We start from the raw sequence: 24469 nt of genomic DNA on the forward strand, positions 1-24469 counted from the left end.
TAGACATGCACCGTGATTTGGAATATCACGTGACCGCCTGCTCCTATTACCGGCACCGGAGAATCCTGACAGCGTGCACCGTGGATGCTGTAAGGATTCACAAGTCTGTAGTCACATAGCCTGACCTCAGACTGTTGTACTAAACTTTGACAACCCTTTTAAACTTATTTTTGCTACATTTACAAGTTGCATATATGGGGCATAAAATCTGCAGCATTATACAGTAACAGCTAAGCAGATGACATTTAAACACATTTATTTCACTCTTACTCATGATTTCTTAAAAGAAGTTGACCTGTAGTGGAGTTATTAAAATCTGCAGCATGTCAAATCCTTGGAGTAAGAAGCAAAATTTGCATGCAATAAGAATGGATTTTGCTGCAGATGTAGTAGAATAATCTGCACTAAATATGCAACAAGTGAACTTAGCCTTAAGCCTCATTGAGACATCCTGTGTTGCACGTACATGTTCTATCCATGTTTTTCATGGTTACAACACATACCTATTTTAGGTAATGGGTCTGTTCTAGTGATGAGTGAGTATACTCGTTTTCTCGAGCATGCTTGGGTGATCTCCGAGTATTTGTTAGTGCTCGGATATTTAGTTTTCCTCGCCTCAGCTACATGATTTACAGCTGCTGGAGAGCCTGAATACATGTGGGAATTCCCTAACAAACAGGCATTTCTCACATGTATTCAACCTGTCTAGCAGCCTTAATTATGTAGCTGAGGTGACGAAAACGAAATCTCTGAGCACTAACAAATACCCAGAGATCACCCGAGCGTGCTCGGCAAAACCCGAGCAATGAGTATACTGGATCATTGCTTGTCTGTTCACATGTCCATGGTTTGTTTTTTTTACGGACCGTGTATCCATGCAAAATTCACAGAGACATGTCCGTTTTCTGTCTGGCAGTATGGCGGGCAAGGGCCAGTACAAGTCTATGGGTCGAGGAACACGGACAGCACACGGATGACTTTACAAATGGTAAAAATGGACACATGGACCATACACCGATGACTCATTGATCCGAAACACTGATGACACCAGTACAATTTTTTGGCGCTCATGAATTTACTGATGTCTGAATGAAGCCTTAAAGGGATTGTCCGGTGAGCACAAGTTATCGCTACTTTAGTCCACAATTCGGTTTGGGTACCAGAACTGTACCCGAACTTGAACCAGCACATGAACCTCATTGAAAACAGTGAAGACTTTAGAGCTGAAAAAAATTCTCCCTCTTTGCAGTGGACTTTCCCCAGAACTCTGAAGATTGCAACGGCCTTCCAGGAGAAGTCGGGTTTGACAATTAACTCCAGACACTAACTGTCGGGTGCAAACCCCAAACTTTTACTTTTGGGTTTGCTCCTTTCTAGTTATCACCAATCCACTAGAAAGATGATAACTCATTGATCGGTGGTGGTCCGACTGCTGGGGCCAGCCCTGATTGGCAGAACAGAGCACTCTTATACCCTTTAGAATGGAGCGGCATGTGCGACGGTCGCTCCTCTTATTCCCTATAGTGCTGCCAAGTCTTGCGCTCTGCTTTTTCTGCCATCCCAATAGTGAATGGAGCAGCAGAAGGGTAAGCGGTACTGGCACCCGTTCTACCGATTGGTGCCGGTCACAGCACAGCATAAACCCAAAATGTAAATCCTACCTGGGTTGATCCTCAGCCCTATGGAATATCTCTGATTGCGTGCTGTGCAGTACATCACACCCATTACAAAAACTCAGCCCTGCTACATGAGTAGTACCGGTAGTGAGTTTTTTTCTACAGCTTTGATAGATGCACTTTCTGGATCGAGTCCATTTTCATAAGTGTTGTAAATTGAAATTACGGTAGGTTAATAGTTCTAAGAAATTGCATTAATATATCAATTAGTAAGTATCTTTACTCCCTTGAGTGCAAAATTACTGCCATTGTGTGAGAAAAAAAGCATATGAAATGCAAAATGCTACAGGATGCATTCATCTCTTCCGCTTCCTTATAAAAACTAATGGGCGACTATGACTTTTGCCGGGTGTAATGAGGCTGCCACATAATCCTGCTGCTGGGAGTGAGATCAGGGTGTGTCCTGCTCTTCTGCAGCCTGAGACGCTAATTAGGATGGTGCCTCTCTTCCGTCTTAAGCAAGTCCACATGATAAACATCTACGTCTCGCCCAGCCCAGCTCCTGTCTGAAGCTCGCGCTGCTTGAATTATCGTGGAGGAATTAGAATTATTAATTTCAAGAGACTGAACATTCAGTTTAGGAAAATCACAAGAAATGTGCAAGTCCCCGACGCCCAAGCAAGAGACAAACATGGCATCTAGGCGCTGGCTCATGACATTTCATTATTCTTGGTAAAAAAAAAACCCTAATGATGATTTGTAATTAGTATTCGTGTAGGGTGAGGTTTCCAAAAACGAATGCCCATGTCTGTGCAGGCCAAATACAAGAACCCTAAAGCTGCGCCCGCACCTGTCTACCATTTGTGACATACGTGAAACATACAAGGTCCAATTCATCTTCTGTTTTTAATTCTATTAAGTCAATTTTCTGTTTTTTTTTTGCTTGTGGTATTACTTGATTTTTGCACCAAACTTATCATGACGCACAGGTTTCATGAATTTTTGTGTACAATCAAAAATTCTCTTAATTTTTGTCTATTACCAGTTTTTGTGCTTTTATTAAAGAAAAAGCTGTATGTTCTGCTAAAATGTCACAAAATTTGGGCAAAAATTGTAATGTTCAGTGGGGAAAAAAGTATTTAGTCAGCCACCAATTATGCAAGTTCTCCCACTTAAAAAGATGAGAGAGGCCTGTAATTAACGTCATAGGTAGACCACATCTATGAGAGTCAAAATGAGAAAACAAATCCAGAAAATCACCTTGTCTGATTTGGCAAGATTTACTTTGCAAATTATGGTGGAAAATAAGTATTTAGTCATTAACAAAAGTTAATCTCAATATTTTGTTATATATCCTTTGTTGACCTTGGCAAAGGTCAAATGTTTTCTGTAAGTCTTCACAAGGTTGGCACACACTGTTGTATGTTATATGTTGGCCCATTCCTCCATGCAGATCTCCTCTAGAGCAATGATGTTTTGGGCAAGTTGCTGGGCAACACGGACTTTCAATTCCCTCCAAAGATTTTCTATGGGGTTGCGATCTGGAGACTGGCTAGGCCACTCCAGGATCTTCATATGCTTCTTACGAAGCCACTTCTGAGATCTTGCGTGGAGCCCCAGTTCGAGGGAGATTATCAGGGGTCTTGTATGTCTTCCATTTTCTTATTATTGCTCCCACAGTTGATTTCATCACACCATGCTGCTTGCCTATTGCAGATTCAGTCTTCCCAGCCTGGTGTAGGGCTACAATTTTGTTTCTGGTGTCCTTTGACAGTTCTTTCGTCTTCACCATAGTGGAGTTTGGAATGTGACTGAGGTTGTGGATAGGTGTCTTTTATACTGATAACAAGTTCCAACAGGTGTCATTACTACAGGTAATGAGTGGAGGACAGAGGAGCCTCTTAAAAAAGAAGTTACAGGTCTGTGAGAACCAGAAATCTTGCATGTATTTACATGACCAAATACTTATTTTCCTCCATAATTTGCAAAATAAATCTTGCCAAATCAGACAAGGTGATTTTCTGGATTTGTTTTCTCATTTTGACTCTCATAGTTGTGGTCTACCTATGACGTCATTTACAGGCCTCTCTCATCTTTTTAAAGGGAATCTGTCACCTCATTTTTCGTATATAAGCTCTGGCCACCGCCATTTGAGGCCTATCTACAGCATTCTATATTGCTGTAGATAATCCATCGATGTAACCTGAAAGATAAGAAAAACAAGTTAGATTATACTCACCCAGGGGCGGTCCAGTGGAGTCCGGGTCCAATGGACGTCGCAGGTTCGGGTCCAGCGCCTCCCATCTTCATGTGATGATATCCTCTTCCTTGCTTCTGTCGTGGCTCCTGCACAGGCGTAATTCTCTGCCCTGTTGAGGGCAGAGCAAAGTACTGAAGTGCGCAGGCACCGGGAATGGTCAGAGAGGCCAAGTACTTTACGCTGCCTTTAACAGGGCAAATCAGTATGCCTGCGCAGGAGCCGCGAGAGAAGCAGGAAAGAGGACGTCATAGCATGAAGATGGGAGGCGCCGGACCTGCGACGCTCATCGGACCCGGACCACCCCTGGGTGAATATAATCTAAGGGTACCGTCTCACAGTGGAATTTCGATCGCTACGACGGTACGATTCGTGACGTTCCAGCGATATCCTTACGATCTCGCTGTGTCTGACACGCAGCAGCGATCAGGGACCCGCTGAGAATCGTACGTCGTAGCAGATCGTTTGAAACTTTATTTCGTCGCTGGATCTCCCGCTGACATCGCTGAATCGGCGTGTGTGACGCCAATTCAGCGATGTCTTCACTGGTAACCAGGGTAAACATCGGGTTACTAAGCGCAGGGCCGCGCTTAGTAACCCGATGTTTACCCTGGTTACCATCGTTAAAGTAAAAAAAACAAACACTACATACTTACCTACCGCTGTCTGTTCCCGGCGCTCTGCTTCTCTGCTCTGGCTGTGAGCACAGCGGCCGGAAAGCAGAGCGGTGACGTCACCGCTGTGCTTTCCGGCTGCCCGGCGCTGACAGCCAGAGCAGAGAAGCACAGCGCCGGGGACAGACAGCCGAAAGTAAGTATGTAGTGTTTGTTTTTTTTACTTTAACGATGGTAACCAGGGTAAACATCGGGTTACTAAGCGTGGCCCTGCGCTTAGTAACCCGATGTTTACCCTGGTTACCCGGGGACTTCGGGATCGTTGGTCGCTGGAGAGCTGTCTGTGTGACAGCTCTCCAGCGACCAAACAGCGACGCTGCAGCGATCGACAGCGTTGTCGTATCGCTGCAGCGTCGTTTCAGTGTGACGGTACCCTAACTTGTTTTTCTTATCTTTCAGGTTACATCGGGGGCTTATCTACAGCATTACAGAATGCTGCAGATAAGCCCCTAATGGCGGTGGCCGCAGCTTATATGCGAAAAATGAGGTGACAGATTCCCTTTAAGTGGGAGAACTTGCATAATTGGTGGTTGGCTAAATACTTTTTTCCCCACTGTACATAAAGTAGCTTTGGTACTTTTTGAAAAGTCATAATTAATGAATCGGATGCGAACCTCTGGAACACAAAGACCATGCACATGTTGGTGAACTTGAAGGGGTATTTTTTAATCAATAGATCTTGAAATAATGATAATTTCCACATTTGGATGTGTTAACAAAATTTTTTCCTGTGCTGAGATAATCTTATAAATGTGCCCCTGCTGTGTGCTGTGTAATGGCCGTGTCTGACGGTGCAGGAACATGGTCTGATCATACCACAGCTCCTGGGCAGGGGAAAAAGCAAAAGAGTATACAGACAGGACAGCACAGGGATCACAAATAATTATTTTCCTTGCCTGTTTTTAAGCAATATTTTACCTAAAAGAAAGAAAGAATTATTTGCGATCCCATGTGGTCCTGTCTGTATGCTCTCTTTTGCTTCCTCCCCTGCCCAGGAGCTGTGATATGATCAGACCATGCAGAGTAAACTCATCTATATCCCTCATAGCTAGTGATGAGCGAACGTGCTGGGATAAGCTGTTATCTGAGCATGCTCGGGTGCTAACCGAGTGACTTCAGCGTGCTCGAATAATATGTTCATGTCCCCACGGCTGCATGTCTCGTTGCTGTTAGACAGCCACAACACATGCAAGGATTTCTTAACAAACAGGCAATCTATGTATGTGTTGCGGCTATTGAACAATCTCAAGACATGCAGCCGCGGGGACTTGAACATATTTTTCTAGCATGCCGAGGAGACTCCGTTATCACCCTAGCATGCTCAGATAACACCTTATCCGCGGACATTCGCTCATGACACGTACATTCATGATGCTGTTAATTTAATAATTGGACAGGACTTATGGAAGCAATAAATTGCAAAAATGCTCCCGTATTGGGGTCTCCTGAAAACTCTGACCCTAGGAAGTTAATAGTAATCTCTTTGTTTTTTCTTAGATCGTTGCTATGCATCAAGCTAGATGGTAAATAAGGGGAGCAGGATGAAAAGATGGCACAGCCAAGGCTTGTACCACCGGGACCTGACAGCTTCCGATATTTTACCAGGGAGTCTCTTAAAGCCATTGAGAAACGTATTGCAGGCGAAAACAAGGCAAAAAATGGAAAGCAAGACAGTGAAGAATGGGTTTCAAAACCAAATAATGACTTGGAAGCTGGTAAGAAATTGCCATTTATTTATGGTGACATCCCACCTGGAGTGGTATCAGAGCCCCTGGAGGATATGGACCCATACTATGCTAACCAGAAGGTCAGTGTGAGTCCACGGATACGTGCACTGAAGTGTTGTAGGTTCTTAGCTCATGAAAAAGCAGGAGAACAGCAGTTGCTGTTGATGGATGGAGGTAATTGTTTTGCCTTTAGAGAAATCGCTTCCTTTATGAGACGTAGCAATCAGGAAACACAACAAGGATGTCTCGGGATAAATTTCGATTCCCCGCTATTTCCATGTCAGAGTAGTAATGTCATTTCAGACTCTTAACAAAAATGTGTGTTTTTAACTTTATTTTTTATACAATGAAAAAAAATAATAATGTATTGTTTACCAGTATTCCAATCTAAATCTTAATATAATATTGTGGAGATTGTTGTCTCGGATGTCTGCACACAAACTAGTTGCTAGTTTTGGAGTTTAAAAGTTGGCTCTCCTTAAAAAGTTTGTCCAGGACTTAAAGGGGTTGTCCAGTCCAAATTGATAAGTCTACATTCACTCTGTCCAAGGAAAGAGTCTGTCCAAGGAACAAATCGCAGCATGTCCGGGTTTGACCAGATATTAGGCTGGAACTCCGCCATGCAAGCCAGTGAGTCCATGTAAAATGGCCTGACGTGGATTGACACAATGGAGAAACTAATTTCTCCATCTTCTCCTCATCCGAGAGACTCATAAGAGTCTATGCTGAAATTCTGATTAAACTCTGATCAGAGTGTCATTTGCATAATCGGGCCGATTCTTTGGATGATAGAATCTATGGCTGTCTCCACCGGCCCTTTGGGTAGACCAACAATATGCGATGAATGTGGGTCTCACATCTAGCACCCATGATCAGCTGTTTGCAGCTCAGTTGTGGCCACTCCTGGGTAACACAGCTTAGCACCTATGGAAGTGAATGGAAGCAGAGAATGGCCACTACAGAATGTACAGAGCCATAGTTTATTGGCAGCATACATTGTGTGCATCTTATTGCAGCCAGAGCTGTAAACTCCTTAATGGTGGAGATGCCAAGTGTTAAACCCCCACCGATCTGATATCCTAAGTCCTACATAACCCATTTAAGGAGACTAGCTGTGCATGGAATCTTCTTGTCAGTGGTCTGTGGCAAAAAAGGATGCAAATTATCTCTTGCCCAGAATGAAGGAAGACTATTCAGCTTTCTTCTGTTTTGGGAGATAGCTGTTTTAAAAATTGCTTGTCTCAAAGAAGAACCGTCAACATAATGATGCCCTATTGAACAGAACAGCTTTACATTCCCGTGAATTGAAGCTACAATTTGGCTTCTTATGGAGGTCAAGATCGTAGTACAATACGCCTTCTCAGTGGTGCATTGTGTAGCCTGTAAGTCGACCTGCGTCATATTGGCACTTTCCATAATGAGAAACATTAGCCTTAGACCTTATGTCAGAGATTTCTCACCCAGGTATATGTGATCTTCTTCTTATCACTGATGAAGGGCAAACACACTGAAACATGTGTCAGCTTTCTAAAGGTACCGTCACACGCAGCAACTTTACAACAAGAACGACAAGGATCCGTGACGTTGCAGCGTCCTGGATAGCGATCTCGTTGTGTTTGACACGCAGCAGCGATCAGGATCCCGCTGTGCCATCGCTGGTCGGAGCTGAAAGTCCGGAACTTTATTTGGTCGTCAGGTTGGCGTGTATCGTCATGTATGACAGCAAAAGCAACGATGCCAGCAATGTTTTACATGGAGCGAACAACCAGCGAGAACGAGAAGTGAGTCGCCGTTACGTCACTGGATCGCTCCTGCATCGTTCTGGAGTTGCTGTGTTTGACGTCTCTACAGCGACCTAAACAGCGACGCTGCAGCGATCAGTTCGTTGTCGGTATCGCTGCAGCGTCCCTGAGTGTGACGGTACCTTAAGTCATATGGCATGTTGTTAAATGGTCGATATTGACGTTTAGGATTGCTATTGCCAATATGTGGCTCTAGAGTTCCTGTCATCTTCCTTTCTAAAGAGGCTATTTGCATATTTAAATTCCCAGAGGAGCATTGCATGGCTAATACAGTAAATCTCAATATGCCAACTTGGCGCTCTCTATAACGAGAGACTTTACTTCTTAGAACACCAACATGGTGACACATCTTTACTATTATTCAGAGGTTACAAAGAGTCTCTTTAATGTCCTACAGTAATATTAATCAAGAGTAGTCAAGTTATAGATATCTAAATAATGATGGATAGTGGAGATGAGCAGATCGATTCATGGGGCACCAGTCCAGCTTCTAGGTCAGTGGTATTTGGCAGCTAGGAATAATAGAAAAAAATGGAGTCCAGCTCAACAGGACTGGATTTTCCTTTTCTTTTCTTTTTCAAAAGAAAATATAGTGCATAATAAAGAAAAATTAACGTGGTCGACATGACCCAGTCACTGCGTTTCGACTGCACTAAGCAGTCGTACTCATGAGGCCAGGGCGAGGCCGGTGTCTGAGCCCCAGGTGGATGAGCATAGAGCAACTGGGTGAGCTGGAAGCAAGTTTTTGTACTTGGCATCTACACGGAAGGTCCACAAATCTGTTACCTTACAGAATATCTAGGACAGCATTTGATGTGACAAGGCTGGTGCAATAATATCAGGGCTGGAATTCCACGAATCTATCGCTCATATCTAATGGAAAGTGATAGCGATGGACTTTTTGACCTAGTGATGGGTGAAGTTTCTTGTAGCATTAATTGAGAGGATGAAGAAACATCAACCAAAAATTAAAATGTGATCCATGCTTTTTATAAAGTTTTATGATGCCCTACTTTGTATGCCTAAAAATTGCAAAATGGACATTTTTCTGTTTTAGACTTTTATAGTATTGAATAAAGGGAAGGCAATCTCCCGCTTCAGTGCCACGTCTGCCTTGTACATTCTGTCACCATTCAACCCTATCCGTAAAGCAGCTATAAAGATTTTGGTGCACTCATATCCTTTTTTCATATAACCAGTTATTTATTTGCATGAAAGGGAACCGATCATCAGGATTTACCCCTAGAAGTTATAGAGAGCACTTTCTCAGCCTCCTAATACCCTCTTTAATGATGCTTGAATTTGCCTTAGACCCTTAATACGAGCATCCTGTGAGAAATAGAAGTGGGTCAGGGGAAATCTTTAATGAATGGCCCTCGTATATGTTTAAAAATTAAATTTAATTGTCCCTGCTGTCACTGCTCATGATCACAGGACTAGTCCGGGACTGATGTCAGTCCACACTACTGGGGAAGCATACAGCATGGCAACTGACATGTTAGCGTGTGCGGGGAGAGCAGGGAGGTGGAGAAGAGGCACAGAGTTTTCCCCTCCTTCTTGCTCTGTGGTTCTGCTACACAGTTGCATTGATTGACAGCGGTCCCAGACTGGTCCTGTGACCACACAAAGGGAGACAGGGACAACTAAACTTCGTTTTTAAACAAATACATTAAGTGTTTAATTCTAATATAAACATAATTAAAGTGCGTATTACGAGGCTGAAAAAGCGCTCCTAATACCTGCTAGCGGTAAATCATGATGGCAGGTTCCCTTTAAGATATAAATTCTTGTATAAGCTTCATATGTGACATGTGTTATTCTATTCTAATGGTTTTTTTTTACAAACAAGCAAACATTTCATCAACAAAGGATTGTAATCAGTTGGGCTTCTGGACTCCGAAAAGCCCTGAGTACCATAGGGCACAAGATGTAGCTGAATATGATAGATGTCACCAGTATAACCAGGGAATTGGCTATTTGAGTTATGCAGAAATAGATAGATAGATAGATAGATAGATGTCCAAAAAATCAGAGGCAGCACACCATTAAGGATAAAGATTTGAAGGTGTTCAAGTTTTAACCCCTTTACCCCCAAGGGTGGTTTGCATGTTAATGACCGGGCCAATTTTTACAATTCTGACCACTGTCCCTTTATGAGGTTATAACTCTGGAACGCTTCAACGGATCCTGATTCTGACATTGTTTTCTTGTGACATATTGTACTTCATGATAGTGGTAAAAATTCTTTGATAGTACCTGCGTTTATTTGTGAAAAAAACGGAAATTTGGCGAAAATTATGAACATTTTCGCAATTTTCCAACTTTGAATTTTTATGCAATTAAATCACAGAGATATGTCACACAAAATACTTAATAAGTAACATTTCCCACATGTCTACTTTACATCAGCACAATTTTGGAACCAAAATTTTTTTTTGTTAGGGAGTTATAAGGGTTAAAAGTTGACCAGCAATTTCTCATTTCTACAACACCATTTTTTTTTAGGGACCCCATCTCATTTGAAGTCATTTTGAGGGGTCTATATGATAGAAAATACCCAAGTGTGACACCATTCTAAAAACTACACCCCTCAAGGTGCTCAAAACCATATTCAAGAAGTTTATTAACCCTTCTGGTGCTTCACAGGAATTTTTTGAATGTTTAAATAAAAATGAACATTTAACTTTTTTTCACAAAAAATTTATTTCAGCTCCAATTTGTTTTATTTTACCAAGGGTAACAGGAGAAAATGGACCCCAAACATTGTTGTACAATTTGTCCTGAGTACGCCAATACTTCACATGTGGGGGTAAACCACTGTTTGGGCGCATGGCAGAGCTCGGAAGCGAAGGAGCGCCATTTGACTTTTCAATGCAAAATTGACTGGAATTGAGATGGGACGCCATGTTTCGTTTGGAGAGCCCCTGATGTGCCTAAACATTGAAACCCCCCACAAGTGACACCATTTTGGAAAGTAGATCCCCTAAGGAACTTATCTAGAGGTGTGGTGAGCACTTTGACCCACCAAGTGCTTCACAGAAGTTTATAATGCAGAGCCGTAAAAATAAAAAATCATATTTTTTCACAAAAATTATCTTTTCGCCCCCAATTTTTTATTTTCCCAAGGGTAAGAGAAGAAATTGGACCCCAAAAAGTTGTTGTACAATTTGTCCTGAGTATGCTGATAGCCCATATGTGGGGGTAAACCACTGTTTGGGCGGATGGGAGAGCTCAGAAGGGAAGGAGCGCCGTTTGACTTTTCAATGCAAAATTGACAGGAATTGAGATGGGACGCCATGTTGCGTTTGAAGAGCCACTGATGTGCCTAAACATTGAAACCCCCCACAAGTGACACCATTTTGGAAAGTAGACCCCCTAAAGAACTTATCTAGATGTGTGGTGAGCACTTTGACCCACCAAGTGCTTCACAGAAGTTTATAATGCAGAGCCGTAAAAATAAAACAAAAATTTTTTTCCCACAAAAATTATTTTTTTAGCCCCCAGTTTTGTATTTTCCCGAGGGTAACAGGAGAAATTGGACCCCAAAATTTGTTGCCCAATTTGTCCTGAGTGCGATGATGCACCATATGTGGGGGGAACCACTGTTTGGGCACATGGGAGGGCTCGGAAGGGAAGGAGTGCCATTTGAATGCAGACTTAGATGGAATGGTCTGCAGGTGTCACATTGCTTTTGCAGAGCCCCTAATGTACCTAAACAGTAGAAACCCCCCACAAGTGACACCATTTTGGAAAGTAGACCCCCTTAGAAACTTATCAAGATGTGTGCTGAGCGCTTTGACCCACCAAGGGCTTCACAGAAGTTTATAATGGAGAGCCGTAAAAATAAAACAAAAATTTTTTCCCACAAAAATTATTTTTTAGCCCCCAGTTTTGTATTTTACCGAGGGTAACATGAGAAATTGGACCCCACAATTTGTTGTCCAATTTGTCCTGAATGCGCTGATACCCTATATGTGGGGGGGAACCACTGTTTGGGCGCATGGGAGGGCTCGGAAGGGAAGGAGCTCCATTTGGAATGAGGACTTAGATGGAATGGTCTGCAGGTGTCACATTGCATTTGCAGAGCCCCTAATGTACCTAAACAGTAGAAACCTCCCACAAGTGACACCATTTTGGAAACTAGACCCCCTAAGGAACTAATCTAGATGTGTTGTGATAGCTTTGAACCCCCAAGTGTTTCACTACAGTTTATAACGCAGAGCCGTGAAAATAAAAAATCTTTTTTTTCCCACAAAAATTATTTTTTAGCCCCCAGTTTTGTATTTTCCCAAGGGTAACAGGAGAAATTGGACCCCAAAAGTTGTTGTACTATTTGTCCTGAGTACGCTGATACCCCATATGTTGGGGTAAACCCCTGTTTGGGCACACGGGAGAGCTCGGAAGGGAAGAAGCACTGTTTTACTTTTTCAACGCAGAATTGGCTGGAATTGAGATCGGACGCCATGTCGCGTTTGGAGAGCCACTGATGTGCCTAAACAGTGGAAACCCCACAATTATAACTGAAACCCTAATCCAAACACACCCCTAACCCTAATCCCAACAGTAACCCTAACCACACCTCTAACCCTGACACACCCCTAACCCTAATCCCAACCCTATTCCCAACTGTAAATGTAATCTAAACCCTAACTGTAACTTTAGCCCCAACCCGAACCCTAACTTTAGCCCCAACCCAAACTGTAGCCCTAACCCTAGCCCTAACCCTAGCCCTAACCCTAACCAAATCCCTAACCCTAACCCTAGCCCTAACCCTAGCCCTAACCCTAACTCTAGCCCTAACCCTAGCCCTAACCCTAGCCCTAACCCTAACCCTAGCCCTAACCCTAACCCTAGCCCTAGCCCTAACCCTAATGGGAAAATGGAAATAAATACATTTTTTTAATTTTTCCCTAACTAAGGGGGTGATGAAGGGGGGTTGATTTACTTTTATAGCGGGTTATTTAGCGGATTTTTATGATTGGCAGCCGTCACACACTGAAAGACGCTTTTTATTGCAAAAAATATTTTTTGCGTTACCACATTTTGAGAGCAATAATTTTTCCATATTTTGGTCCACAGAGTCATGTGAGGTCTTGTTTTTTGCGGGACGAGTTGACGTTTTTATTGGTAACATTTTCGGGCATGTGACGTTTTTTGATCGCTTTTTATTCCGATTTTTGTGAGGCAGAATGACCAAAAACCAGCTATTCATGAATTTCTTTTGGGGGAGGCGTTTATACCGTTCCGCGTTTGGTAAAATTGATAAAGCAGTTTTATTCTTCGGGTCAGTACGATTACAGCGACACCTCATTTATATCATTTTTTTATGTTTTGGCGCTTTTATACGATAAAAACTATTTTATAGAAAAAATAATTATTTTTGCATCGCTTTATTCTCAGGACTATAACTTTTTTATTTTTTTGCTGATGATGCTGTATCATGGCTCGTTTTTTGTGGGACAAGATGACGTTTTCTGCGGTACCATGGTTATTTATATCTGTCTTTTGGATCGCGTGTTATTCCACTTTTTGTTCGGCGGTATGATAATAAAGCGTTGTTTTTTGCCTCGTTTTTTTTTTTTTTTCTTACGGTGTTTACTGAAGGGGTTAACTAGTGGGCCAGTTTTATAGGTCCGGCCGTTACGGACGCGGCGATACTAAATATATGTACTTTTATTGTTTTTTTGTTTTTTATTTAGATAAAGAAATGTATTTATGGGAATAATATATATATTTTTTTTTATTATTTTGGAATATTTTTTTTTATTTTTTTTTTACACATTTGAAAATTTTTTTTTTAACTTTTTTACTTTGCCCCAGGGGGGGACATCACAGATCGATGATCTGACAGTGTGCACAGCACTCTGTCAGATCACCGATCTGAGAGCAGTGCAGGCTGCTTCACAGTGCCTGCTCTGAGCAGGCTCTGTGAAGCCACCTCCCTCCCTGCAGGACCCGGATCCGTGGCCATCTTGGATCCGGGGCTCGAGCAGGCAGGGAGGGAGGTAAGACCCTCGCAGCAACGCGATCACATCGCGTTGCTGCGGTGGGCTCAGGGAAGCCCGCAGGGAGCCCCCTCCCTGCGCAATGCTTCCCTGTACCGCCGGCACATCGCGATCATCTTTGATCGCGGTGTGCCAGGGGTTAATGTGCCGGGGGCGGTCCGTGACCGCTCCTGGCACATAGTGCCGGATGTCAGCTGTGATAGGCAGCTGACACCCGGCCACGATTGGCGGCGCTCCCCCCGTGAGCGCCGCCAATCGCGCTGGACGTACTATCCCATCCATGGTCATGGGGCCCCACCCCACGTCGACGGGATAGTACGTCCCATATCAGAAAGGGGTTAATAGCCCATCATGGTGACGTTTCAGCTCATAAAGAGCCTTTCTCAAGGCTCAAAGTAGGACTGGATCCCTGAAGAGCATGAGGTGAGGTCAAGAACTTGCAGAGCCAGTGACGGCTACCGTGTGGGGGAAGCTACCATCCTTCGGTGGGTCTGGAACCGACTAGTGTATGTCTGTCAGGCAAGTTGGTGATCCCCGTTAGGCAGCTTCTCCAGTGCATATAATGAACTGTTCGGCATGTGGTCTCCTGCGGAAACTGGGCAGAGAAGTCTGGCGTATTTAGAGACTCCGTATTAAAGCCGAGTGCTAAGAAGCGTTATGAACTGTGCGATCAACCATGGTAACTGGACGGATTGAGGTCCAGCATGATTAGTGACCGCAATTTAATGTGATGTCCTGAAAAAGTGTGTAATGGACTGTTCGTGATACAGTTTATGATTCTTTAATAAACTGCATAGACTGTTTTAGGTTAAAAAGTGTTCCTGTGTACCTTGAATCCTGTTGCTAAGCGAGTGTTCCCCAACCCGTTAGTGAGTGCTATCTCACAATAGATAATAGATAATAGAAAGATAGATTGATAATAAAGATAGATAGATAATAGAAAGATAATAGATAGATAGATAATAGATAGCAGACAAAAAACGGAAAGCAGCACTCCAAAAAATTGTTTCAAAATAAGGTGGACTTTATTAGGTCCACGTGGCATGGCGACGTGGCGGCTTCCAAAGCCTTTTTGCAGTTGGATAGATAGCTAGGTTTTTAGGTCACCCAGCGCAATGGATTAGTTTATGACATAGCACTGCATCTCTATACCCTGGCTAAAGAATCGTTTTTGTTGGCACCACCCCTGGCACACAGGTCGCAGGCCCCATCCCCATGCCCCTAAGGTAGGAGGATCGATCTACAGACATCCATGAGCTAAGAAGTTCTGATTTTATTCCTCATCTCTTTGCGTTGTTTGCATCAATGGGCAGCTTGCAGTACTGTCAGCACGTTACTCATTTTAATGCACATGTAAAATACAGTAGAATTTTTTTTTTCTTTCCCGTAAATAACAGAACTCACATTGCGGCCATCATGCAATTTAATCTGTTGGTGTTCCATAAATTTCATTTCCTTTCTTTCATGCACATTGCTCTATCGCAGTTCTATTCAATGTTTTGTGAGTCACTATTTGGTTTAATGTCTGCCACAAAAGCTGTTCCATTTTTTGTTTTTTTTCAATAGGCAGTTTTGTTTTACCAGTACACTTTCTGGAAATGGAAAAAAATAAATAAAAAAAAACCTTTAAAGAAAGCTTATATTTAACTCTCTAGGATAGCAATCTTTTGTGCCGTAATCAAGAAATGTCATTGCATTATAACGGCAGCGTTGGAACGATTGATTTTCCATATTTATGTTTCTTTTGACAATAATATAATACAATATATTAATGTTTTACCTTCCTTGACATCGATTACATTATTTAACATGTTCATCATGTGCACTATTCTCACCAACTGTGTGTTCATGACTCTGAGTAACCCCCCGGACTGGACCAAGAATGTAGAGTAAGTATTTGCTAAAAAAAAATAAGAGAGGTTTATTCTTAATTAAATATTTGCAAATTGATTGATCAGGTAGAAGCTTCCATGTCAGAGCTCAGGGGACGTGGTCTTTCTATAGGTTTCTGATAACAGAATTTGATCACAAACTTGTAAATGGAGTAATTATTAATGGAAACCAATAAGGTTACTACTTTAAAGTGGTTTACCAGTTTCAGGAAACCCCTGCCTCCAGGCTTTGTAAAAACAAACAAACAAAAAAAACAACAACTCCGCTTTACTCACCCTCCCCAGGTCCAATAAAATTACTCTGAGTTGCATGAAGACGTGTTTTAAGATAAAATATTATCCTCCAAAGGATCTCTGAAATATGAGAAGAGGAATCTGACTTTCACCTCCAAAAGAACAAGGAGCTTCCACGACAGACACATGATCGGACTGTAAAAAAACAATATACCCAAATATTTTATCCTTTTACTTCTACCCAGTTAATTCTTCTCTTTTCCATTAGGTCTATGGCATCACGTGATTAAACATTGACTGGCTGAATCTTTCTAAGCGCTATGTAGAAACAGGACGTCTATTTTCAGTGCATGAGTCATCATTAGAACTACAATTCTAATCACTGCAAAGTCCCTGGCTGGGGTGAGGAGCGGAGCAGCTGGGTCAGGGGTTGAAGAGAAGGTGAAACTGGGCTGTCAGGGACTTTTCAGCGTTGTAGAATTGTAGTTCTAATGATGACTCATGTAAGGAAAAGAGATATACTTTTTCTACATAGAGCTCAGAAGGATTATATTTAAAATGAATACTATAGACAGAACTTGCCTTTTTTGTGTAGCCATGCATAATTACAGCTGAATTTGCTAACTAGATGGGTTGAAAAGTCAAGCTTTCAAAACACAACAGATTTCTTCGTCAGCCGAATTATCGAGGAGCCCAGGGTTCATCACTGCTCTGTTGCAAGTAGATTTTATTAATATAAAAGTTTTGTAAGTGCTTCATTTATCAAAACAAAGTAGCATTAAACTGCAGTAATTGCCCTTTCTAAGTGGCTGCAAAAAAAAAAAACCAACACAATCCCATCATTTAGAAACGATGGAAGTAGCATCTGTAATAGCGGACAGATTAACCTTTATCATTAGCGGGTTTATTATTACTAGTCTTTTTCTTTCAGATACACATTTACTGGGATTTATACATTAGAATCATTGATTAAAATTCTTGCAAGGGGTTTCTGTATCGATAAATTTACTTTTCTCCGTGATCCCTGGAACTGGCTTGACTTTATTGTCATCTTGCTGGCGTGAGTATAATTTTGGTCACATATTATATAACAATGTATTATTGATTTTTGGGGAATAACACTTTAAAGGTCTATAATGTATCACCATGGGTCCTCCACTAGTCTACACATGCACATTAATTTGTTTTTTGTAATAATAAAAAAAAAAACTTTCTTGATTATCACAAATGTCTCTTTTCATAGACTCATTCTCAACATTATTTCAATCAAGTAGCTTCCACCGATAGGTGGCACAAGTGCTATAGCTTCTCTTCCTCGGAAAGTAGAGGTGATTTGCATTTACTTCCCATAGAACACTGCCATTAGGACTCTCCTTAAAGGGGTTGTCTCATGAACAAAGCACATTTTATTCAATAGATCTCGGAATAATAATAAGTTTCACAATTGGATGTGTTAAAAAAAAAAATGTTCCCCTGTTATTTACAAATGTTACTAATAAATTGTGTGTATATGCTGGAGCTGCTAAGTCACTGATTAGATTTATGATGAGCTCAGAGGGCTGGAGACAGGGCAGAAACACTTGCTCCTGTGATAAAACAGGCAGGGAAATGTGTTTTTTGAGAAAGCAGCAGCTGTGAGCCCCTGTTGTTTTGTATGTATATTCATAAGTGAATTGTGCTATCTCCTCTGGATAGGAGCTGTGGTATGTGCAGACCATGAACTAGAGCAGCTCTGCATGGTCAGACACAGCCATTACACACTACACAGCAGGTGCACATTTATAAGTTTATCTCTTCACATGGACATTATTTTAACACATCCAATTGCGGAACTTATTATTGTTCCAAGATCGATTGATTAAAAGGTACTTTGTTTGTGGGGCAGCCCTTTAAGTGGGGTTGGTACCCCAAATCTCCAGCCCACCACCTGTAAAATATTATTTAAAAAAAAACTTGTGTGCGGCATTGAGCCCATACTCTAGCACATAGTCCACTAATGAGATAACTGAACAGATAAGAGTATGAACTGTTCATGTAAGTAAATCTTATAGTACAAAATAGTTAAGTTTGGACTTTTTCACTATTAGGCCACATTCACACTAGCAGTATTTGGTCAGTATTTTACATCAGTATTTGTAAGCCAAAACTAGGAGTGGAACAATCAGAGGAAAAGTATAATAGAAACATATGCACCACTTCTGTATTTATCACCCACTCCTGGTTTTGGCTTACAAATACTGATGTAAAATACTGACCAAATACTGAACGTGTGAATGTGGCCTTAGGATATTTTGATCACAGTGATTTATACTGCAATATATCAAAAGGACCTGCCATCATGTCAAAATTGGTCAGTTTTTACTCTTATTTTAATCCTGCTGCTCCCCTGAGTGTTCAATTTTTTGGTTTTTGTTTCTTTTATTTTTTTATACTCCCCATATAGTTTGAGAGATATGGACATTTTAAGATTAATTGTTGATTTTTATTGTCTTTACTAAGGGGGTGTAGCTCAAAGTATTTTCTGGGGGCGTGTTTTCAGGCTGCTCTGCATTATTAAAGGGAATCTGTCACCTCATTTTTCACATATAAACTGCAGCCACCGCCATTAGGGGCTTATCTACAGCTTTCTGTAATGCAGTAGATAAGCCCCTGATGTATCCTGAAAGATAAGAAAAACAAGTTAGATTATACTCACCCAGGGGCGGTCCCGGTGCGGTCCGGGTCCGTTGGGGTCACAGGTCCGGGTCATGTGATGACGTCCTCTTCCTTGCTTCCTGTCGCGGCTTGTGCGCAGTCGTAATTCTCTGCCCTGTTGAGGGCAGATCGAAGTACTGCAGTGTGCAGGCTTCCGGGAAAGGTCCGAGAGGCCCTGCGCACTGCAGTACTTTACTCTGCCCTCAACAGGGCAAATCAGTATGCCTGAGCAGGAGCCGCGGCAGGAAGCAAGGAGGATGACAACATTGTATGTAGATGGGAGGCGCCGGACCCGCGACGCCCATCGGACCCGGACCACCCCTGGGTGAGTATAATCTAACTTGTTTTTCTTATCATTCAGGATACATCGGGGGCTTATCTACAGCGTTACAGAATGCTGTAGATAAGCCCCTAATGGCGGTGGCCGCAACTTATATGTGAAAAATGAGGTGACGGATTCCCTTTAACCTTTGAGCACCGCCCCCTTAGCAAAGACCATAAAAATGAGCACTAAATAAGAAGATCTGGAACCATATCGTGGATATGAAAAAGAAAACAAAAAATGGAATACATAAGGGCAAAAAAATGCTCCTATTAGATATGGAGCACATAAAGCCTTTCTCATAAATGGGACGAGTTACTTCAGAATGATTGCAGATTTTGACTAAATCTGTTACCACTCTCCAATTTCATGGCATCGGTGTGGTCCCAGTTATAGTGAATCATGAACATATTTTTTGAAAACACAATTAATAACGAATGTATGTTCCCAATGCAATAAAGTCCTTAGTAAGTTATTAGCAATTCTAATAAATGTAATTATTACTATCGCAGGTATGTAACAGAATTTGTAAGCCTAGGCAATGTTTCAGCTCTTCGAACTTTCAGAGTATTAAGAGCCTTGAAAACTATTTCTGTTATCCCAGGTAAGAAGTAATTGGTGTGAGGTGTTAGGCCCTTTGTACATCCAACTGTTTCTTTGTGTCTGTCATTGTGTTTGTGTGTCAATTTCCCTTTTTTAAGATAATTTTTGAAAAACTCAGCATTTAACGTATGTTCGAAAATAATTGATTCTAAATACATTTGAGGAAAGTAACAATGAAGGAGTATTCCCCGGTTAAACATTTATAGCATATCCAAATGTTTAACCACATCTATCTCGAAAAGGGAGCCTGTTATAATCCACTGTCATTGGTAAATTGGACGCTCGTGTCCAGGACTATTCATCCAAGCAGGCAACCTTTGGAACTCCGAGACAAATGAATGGAGTTTTAAATGGAGTTCCAAAGGCACTTCTACATTTCGGACAGCTTGTGTTCTTGCCCTATTTTAAGCCTCGGATCTGCTCTGCATCTATTAGACATTTATGGAATATCAGTTGGATATGCCCTAAACGCCTGAGATGGGACAACCCCTTAAAACCTTAAAAGTGATCCACATAAAAGGTTTTCCTGTCTTGGTTGAGTGCTGAACCAAGTTCCGTTTTCTCCATCTTCTTTTATACATGCGGTTAAGTGATTTCTCCTATTGTGCTGGCTGCCATTAATATCTGTCACAGTAAGTGGATGTTCTGGGAAGAGAATAAAATATATGTATGTTACAGCAATATCTACACATAGGAGTATATATATATATATATATATTTATTTATTTATTTATTATTATTTTTTTTTTTAAATATTCCAATTTACAAAAAGGCTGTTTTTCATGATTCAAAAAAAATAATGTAATTTTTAGTTTTTATGCAGTATATTAGGTCTAAGCTCCATATGTCTCTGGATGTGACCTTCAATCCCCTGTGATCCAAACATAGAGTCTGCTCCTTATAATTTCATTGATTATTATTAAGCCGTGTGCTACATGACAACTGAAACTAGAAAAATTATAAACAAAAAGAAAGGAGTACCAGATCACCCATATAAAATATATAAAATATTTATTAATAATTAAATAAAAGAAGAAGTAACATTAAATACACAATTATAATAAAACATTTTTGTATGGACAAGCAAATAACATAGTGAAGGACACAGACAAAAGACTGACACAGTTGCACATATGTAAAATAGGACCGGGGTTTTCAATAACCATAGTATATATACTGCAACACCATCAATCAAAATATACTGGGTATTTTTAAGTTAATCAAAGCCACATCATCACCATCACCAATGCTATATTGCTATATAAGAACTACCCAGATCATTAGACAGTATGTATCAAATACAGCAATTAATATCTCACCCAAAATATGTCCGTGCACCGGTCAGACTGCGCAGCGGAGTATGTTTTATGCCTGTTTTTACAGAGCTGTTTTTTTAAAATTTTATTCTGGGTGTTCATATTGAAACTAGAAAAAGTGGGAATTGCGGAATAATTGTGGTTGAGGTGGCAACTGACAGTATGTATCATGATTAAAAAAAAAAGTAACAAGCAACCTTCAGAGTGCTGGAAGATTGTCACAATACTTATTATACTTATTATGACTCTCTTACCCATAGGAAATAATTCATGCTGCATTTAAACTGTAATTTTCCCCACAATTGACAGGCACAGTGAAATACTGATTTTGAAGAATATTTTAGCAAATATTTGCTGATATTACATATTTCCTCAACTGGGTCCAGTGCAAGATTTGGATATGGTCCCTTCCCAATCCTGGCATATACATGTCCCTCATCCTGGCCCCATTCTGGTATATATCTGCAGCGCCCCAGAGACCTGGTCGTTGCAGTAGTGTCACTCTGCCACTAACGGGATTGATGGTACGTCTGATGGCACTAAAGGAGTACACCTGACCAGGTATCACCAGCACACATTACACTTCACACTCCGGCCACTAGGGGGAGCAAAAGGTTTTATTTATTAGGCCACTCCTCACACTGGTAAAACTAGAGGTTGGATAGGAAGTTAGACAGAAGCTGACTGGGTTTTGCCCAGGCAACATCCCGTGGCAGGGGGTGTTGCGGGGGAGACTTCAGGGGAGTCCCTGTCAGGCGTGGGAACCTGGCAGAGACTTAGCGACAAGGACAGATCGTCACAGAGCCGCGCCTGCACTACCTTGCGGCGGCATCTAAAGAAAGGACAAGAAGTGAAGGATATTGTGGACAGTGAGAAACGAGATCAAGCATCTGGGAGAGCCAGTAGGAGTTGTGCCCCGAGAACGGCAACATCTTACTGAGGCGCGTAGCTGGTGCCCGGAACACCGAGGAAGTAACTTACTTTATGCCTTACTTCAAATACCGCAGGACAGTTAATTATAGGTTGGCTGTCTACCTTACATCACCTAAGCAGACATAGGGGGCAACCGTGGAGAGGGGCGTCTCTAGGGTCCCGGAAGAGCTCCGAGCCTACCCGTCAAATGGGTGCATCCTAGCCATAACAAGCTTGGGGGACGGAGAATAGAAAGAACGAGAAAGAACTAGAAAGAACGAGAACAGAAACGACAGTTGTGAGGACTATCCCGAATGCTCAGCAGGGAAGCACTACAACACACAGGCGCTAGTGGTGGGCAACGATTTCCACCTGCAAAGGGAACTCTGGATGTGCCATCGGACCGGCCGGTCTCAGACAGCCCTGTTAACTGTGCTCTGGATTGAGGATCCTGAAGTCACCAGTAAAGAGACGGCAACCCTGTGTCCTCGTTATTGTCTGCACCTCACACCATCACCATCCACCTTACTGGGATGTCCTGGGGACATACTTCACCTGTGGGAAGTATACCATCTAGCTGCCCTCACATCACCCCAGTGGACCCTAAGCAGCGTCGGTCACCCTGACCGAATACCACAGGTGGCGTCACGAAACCTTGACAGACTTGTATCACCTTTTATTGGACGCCCCTTGGCAGGGTCACGGACCGGGTCCAGCCACCGTGACAACCCCAGAACTGAGCCAGCAGAGGACCAGTACCGAGTAACCCGCTGCCCAGCGTCTGGGGACGATCCATATCTATATATGTTCTAATTCTGGAATATATGTTAATCTTCCTGGCCCCATCCTGGTATATACATCCCCCATCCTGATATATGTGTCCCTGATTGTGGTCCCCATCCTGGTATATGTGTCCCTCATCCTGACCCTATCCTGCTATATGTATGCCCTCCATCCTGGTATATATTCTCTTATTCCTGGCTCCATCCTGGTATATATGTCCCTGATTGTGGACCCCATCCTGGTATATATATATCCCATCCTGGTATATATGTATCCCATCCTGGTATATATATCCCCATCCTAGTGTATGTGTCCCTCATCCTGGCCCTATCCTGCTATATGTATGCCCTCCATCCTGGTATATATTCTCCTCTTCCTGGCCTCATCCTGGTATATATGTTGCTGATTGTGGGCCCCATCCTTGTATAGATATGTATATATATATATATATATATATATATATATATCCCCATCCTAGAGTATGTGTCACACATCCTGACGCTTCCTGGTATATATATCCCCATCCTAGTGTATGTGTCACACATCCTGACCCCTTCCTGGGATATATATCCCCATCCTAGTGTATGTGTCACACATCCTGGCCCCATCCTGGTATATGTATGCTCTAAATCCTGATATACATCTCTTATGCTGAGCCCCATCCTAGTATATATCACCCATCATGGTATGTATGTTCCCCATCCTGGTATATATGTCCCCCATTCTGATGCTGTTCTTTAATGGATAGAAAAAAAATTATACTCACCTTCCCTCTGCTCCCCCGCCACATGGCATCCTCTTCTGAAGTCGGCAGCTGACTTCAGTGTGCAACTGATGGGAGCGTATTGCATCACTGCCATGCACCCCCAGTCACGTGCATGTCAATGCCAGCTTTTGGAGTCTGATCGGCCTGCAGCTGCAGCGTGCATTGCCGTGCATGGACCCATCGGGTCTGTGCACTGCAACACACTTCAACTGAATGTGCATCCGAGAATGCACTTCCAGTTGAAATTTGTGAGGGTGACGGCAGACCCCTCATGGGCATGGTCTCGATCGCAACCTCTGTGACTGTGGTTGCTACACCCTTGGCCTCCACACTTGATTCCCCCTCTTAGTTTAGGTAATCACAATTTAGACACATTTTACCTTGTCTGGTTCTTTTAATTCGTTTAATAATCGAAATGTTGTGTCCATATTATTTACCCTAGACCATGACTGCATTGTGCAAGATATTGTAGAAAAATGTATTTTGGTAATTTTTTCTAATTGCATTTAAGGTTTGAAGACCATTGTGGGGGCTCTGATCCAATCGGTTAAGAAGCTTTCAGATGTGGTCATTCTCACAGTGTTTTGTCTGAGTGTCTTTGCACTAATAGGACTGCAGCTATTTATGGGACACCTAAGGAATAAATGTGTGTATCTCCCAAATGGTTATCCTGAAAATATTGAAGAATATGTGAAGAATGAAAGTAAGTCATGTTGTACCTCCATGTCTGCTCAAGAAACCCATTTTCACAATTGTATTAATTTCATAAAGAGTAGTTTAACTTTTTTACTTTATTATTGATCAATTTCTGTAATGTTTTGAATCTTTTGATTACCTTGTTTTGCTTCCATTTCTCTCAGCATTGA

General features: G+C 42.0%; 1 protein-coding gene across 1 annotated transcript in view; it reads left to right on the forward strand.

Annotated features, from left to right (window-relative positions):
• The window catches only part of LOC138644541 (sodium channel protein type 2 subunit alpha-like), a 187359-nt gene that overhangs the window by 52053 nt on the left and 110837 nt on the right, over positions 1-24469 (forward strand). The window contains exons 2-7 of the mRNA XM_069733065.1: positions 6045-6354; positions 9134-9252; positions 15881-15970; positions 17139-17267; positions 19736-19827; positions 24115-24306. Coding sequence (XP_069589166.1) covers positions 6097-6354; positions 9134-9252; positions 15881-15970; positions 17139-17267; positions 19736-19827; positions 24115-24306 — 880 coding nt within the window. The 5' untranslated portion in view covers positions 6045-6096. The remainder of the gene's footprint in view (positions 1-6044; positions 6355-9133; positions 9253-15880; positions 15971-17138; positions 17268-19735; positions 19828-24114; positions 24307-24469) is intronic.

Source organism: Ranitomeya imitator, chromosome 7 (genome assembly GCF_032444005.1).
Source record: "Ranitomeya imitator isolate aRanImi1 chromosome 7, aRanImi1.pri, whole genome shotgun sequence".
Taxonomy (NCBI): domain Eukaryota; kingdom Metazoa; phylum Chordata; class Amphibia; order Anura; family Dendrobatidae; genus Ranitomeya; species Ranitomeya imitator.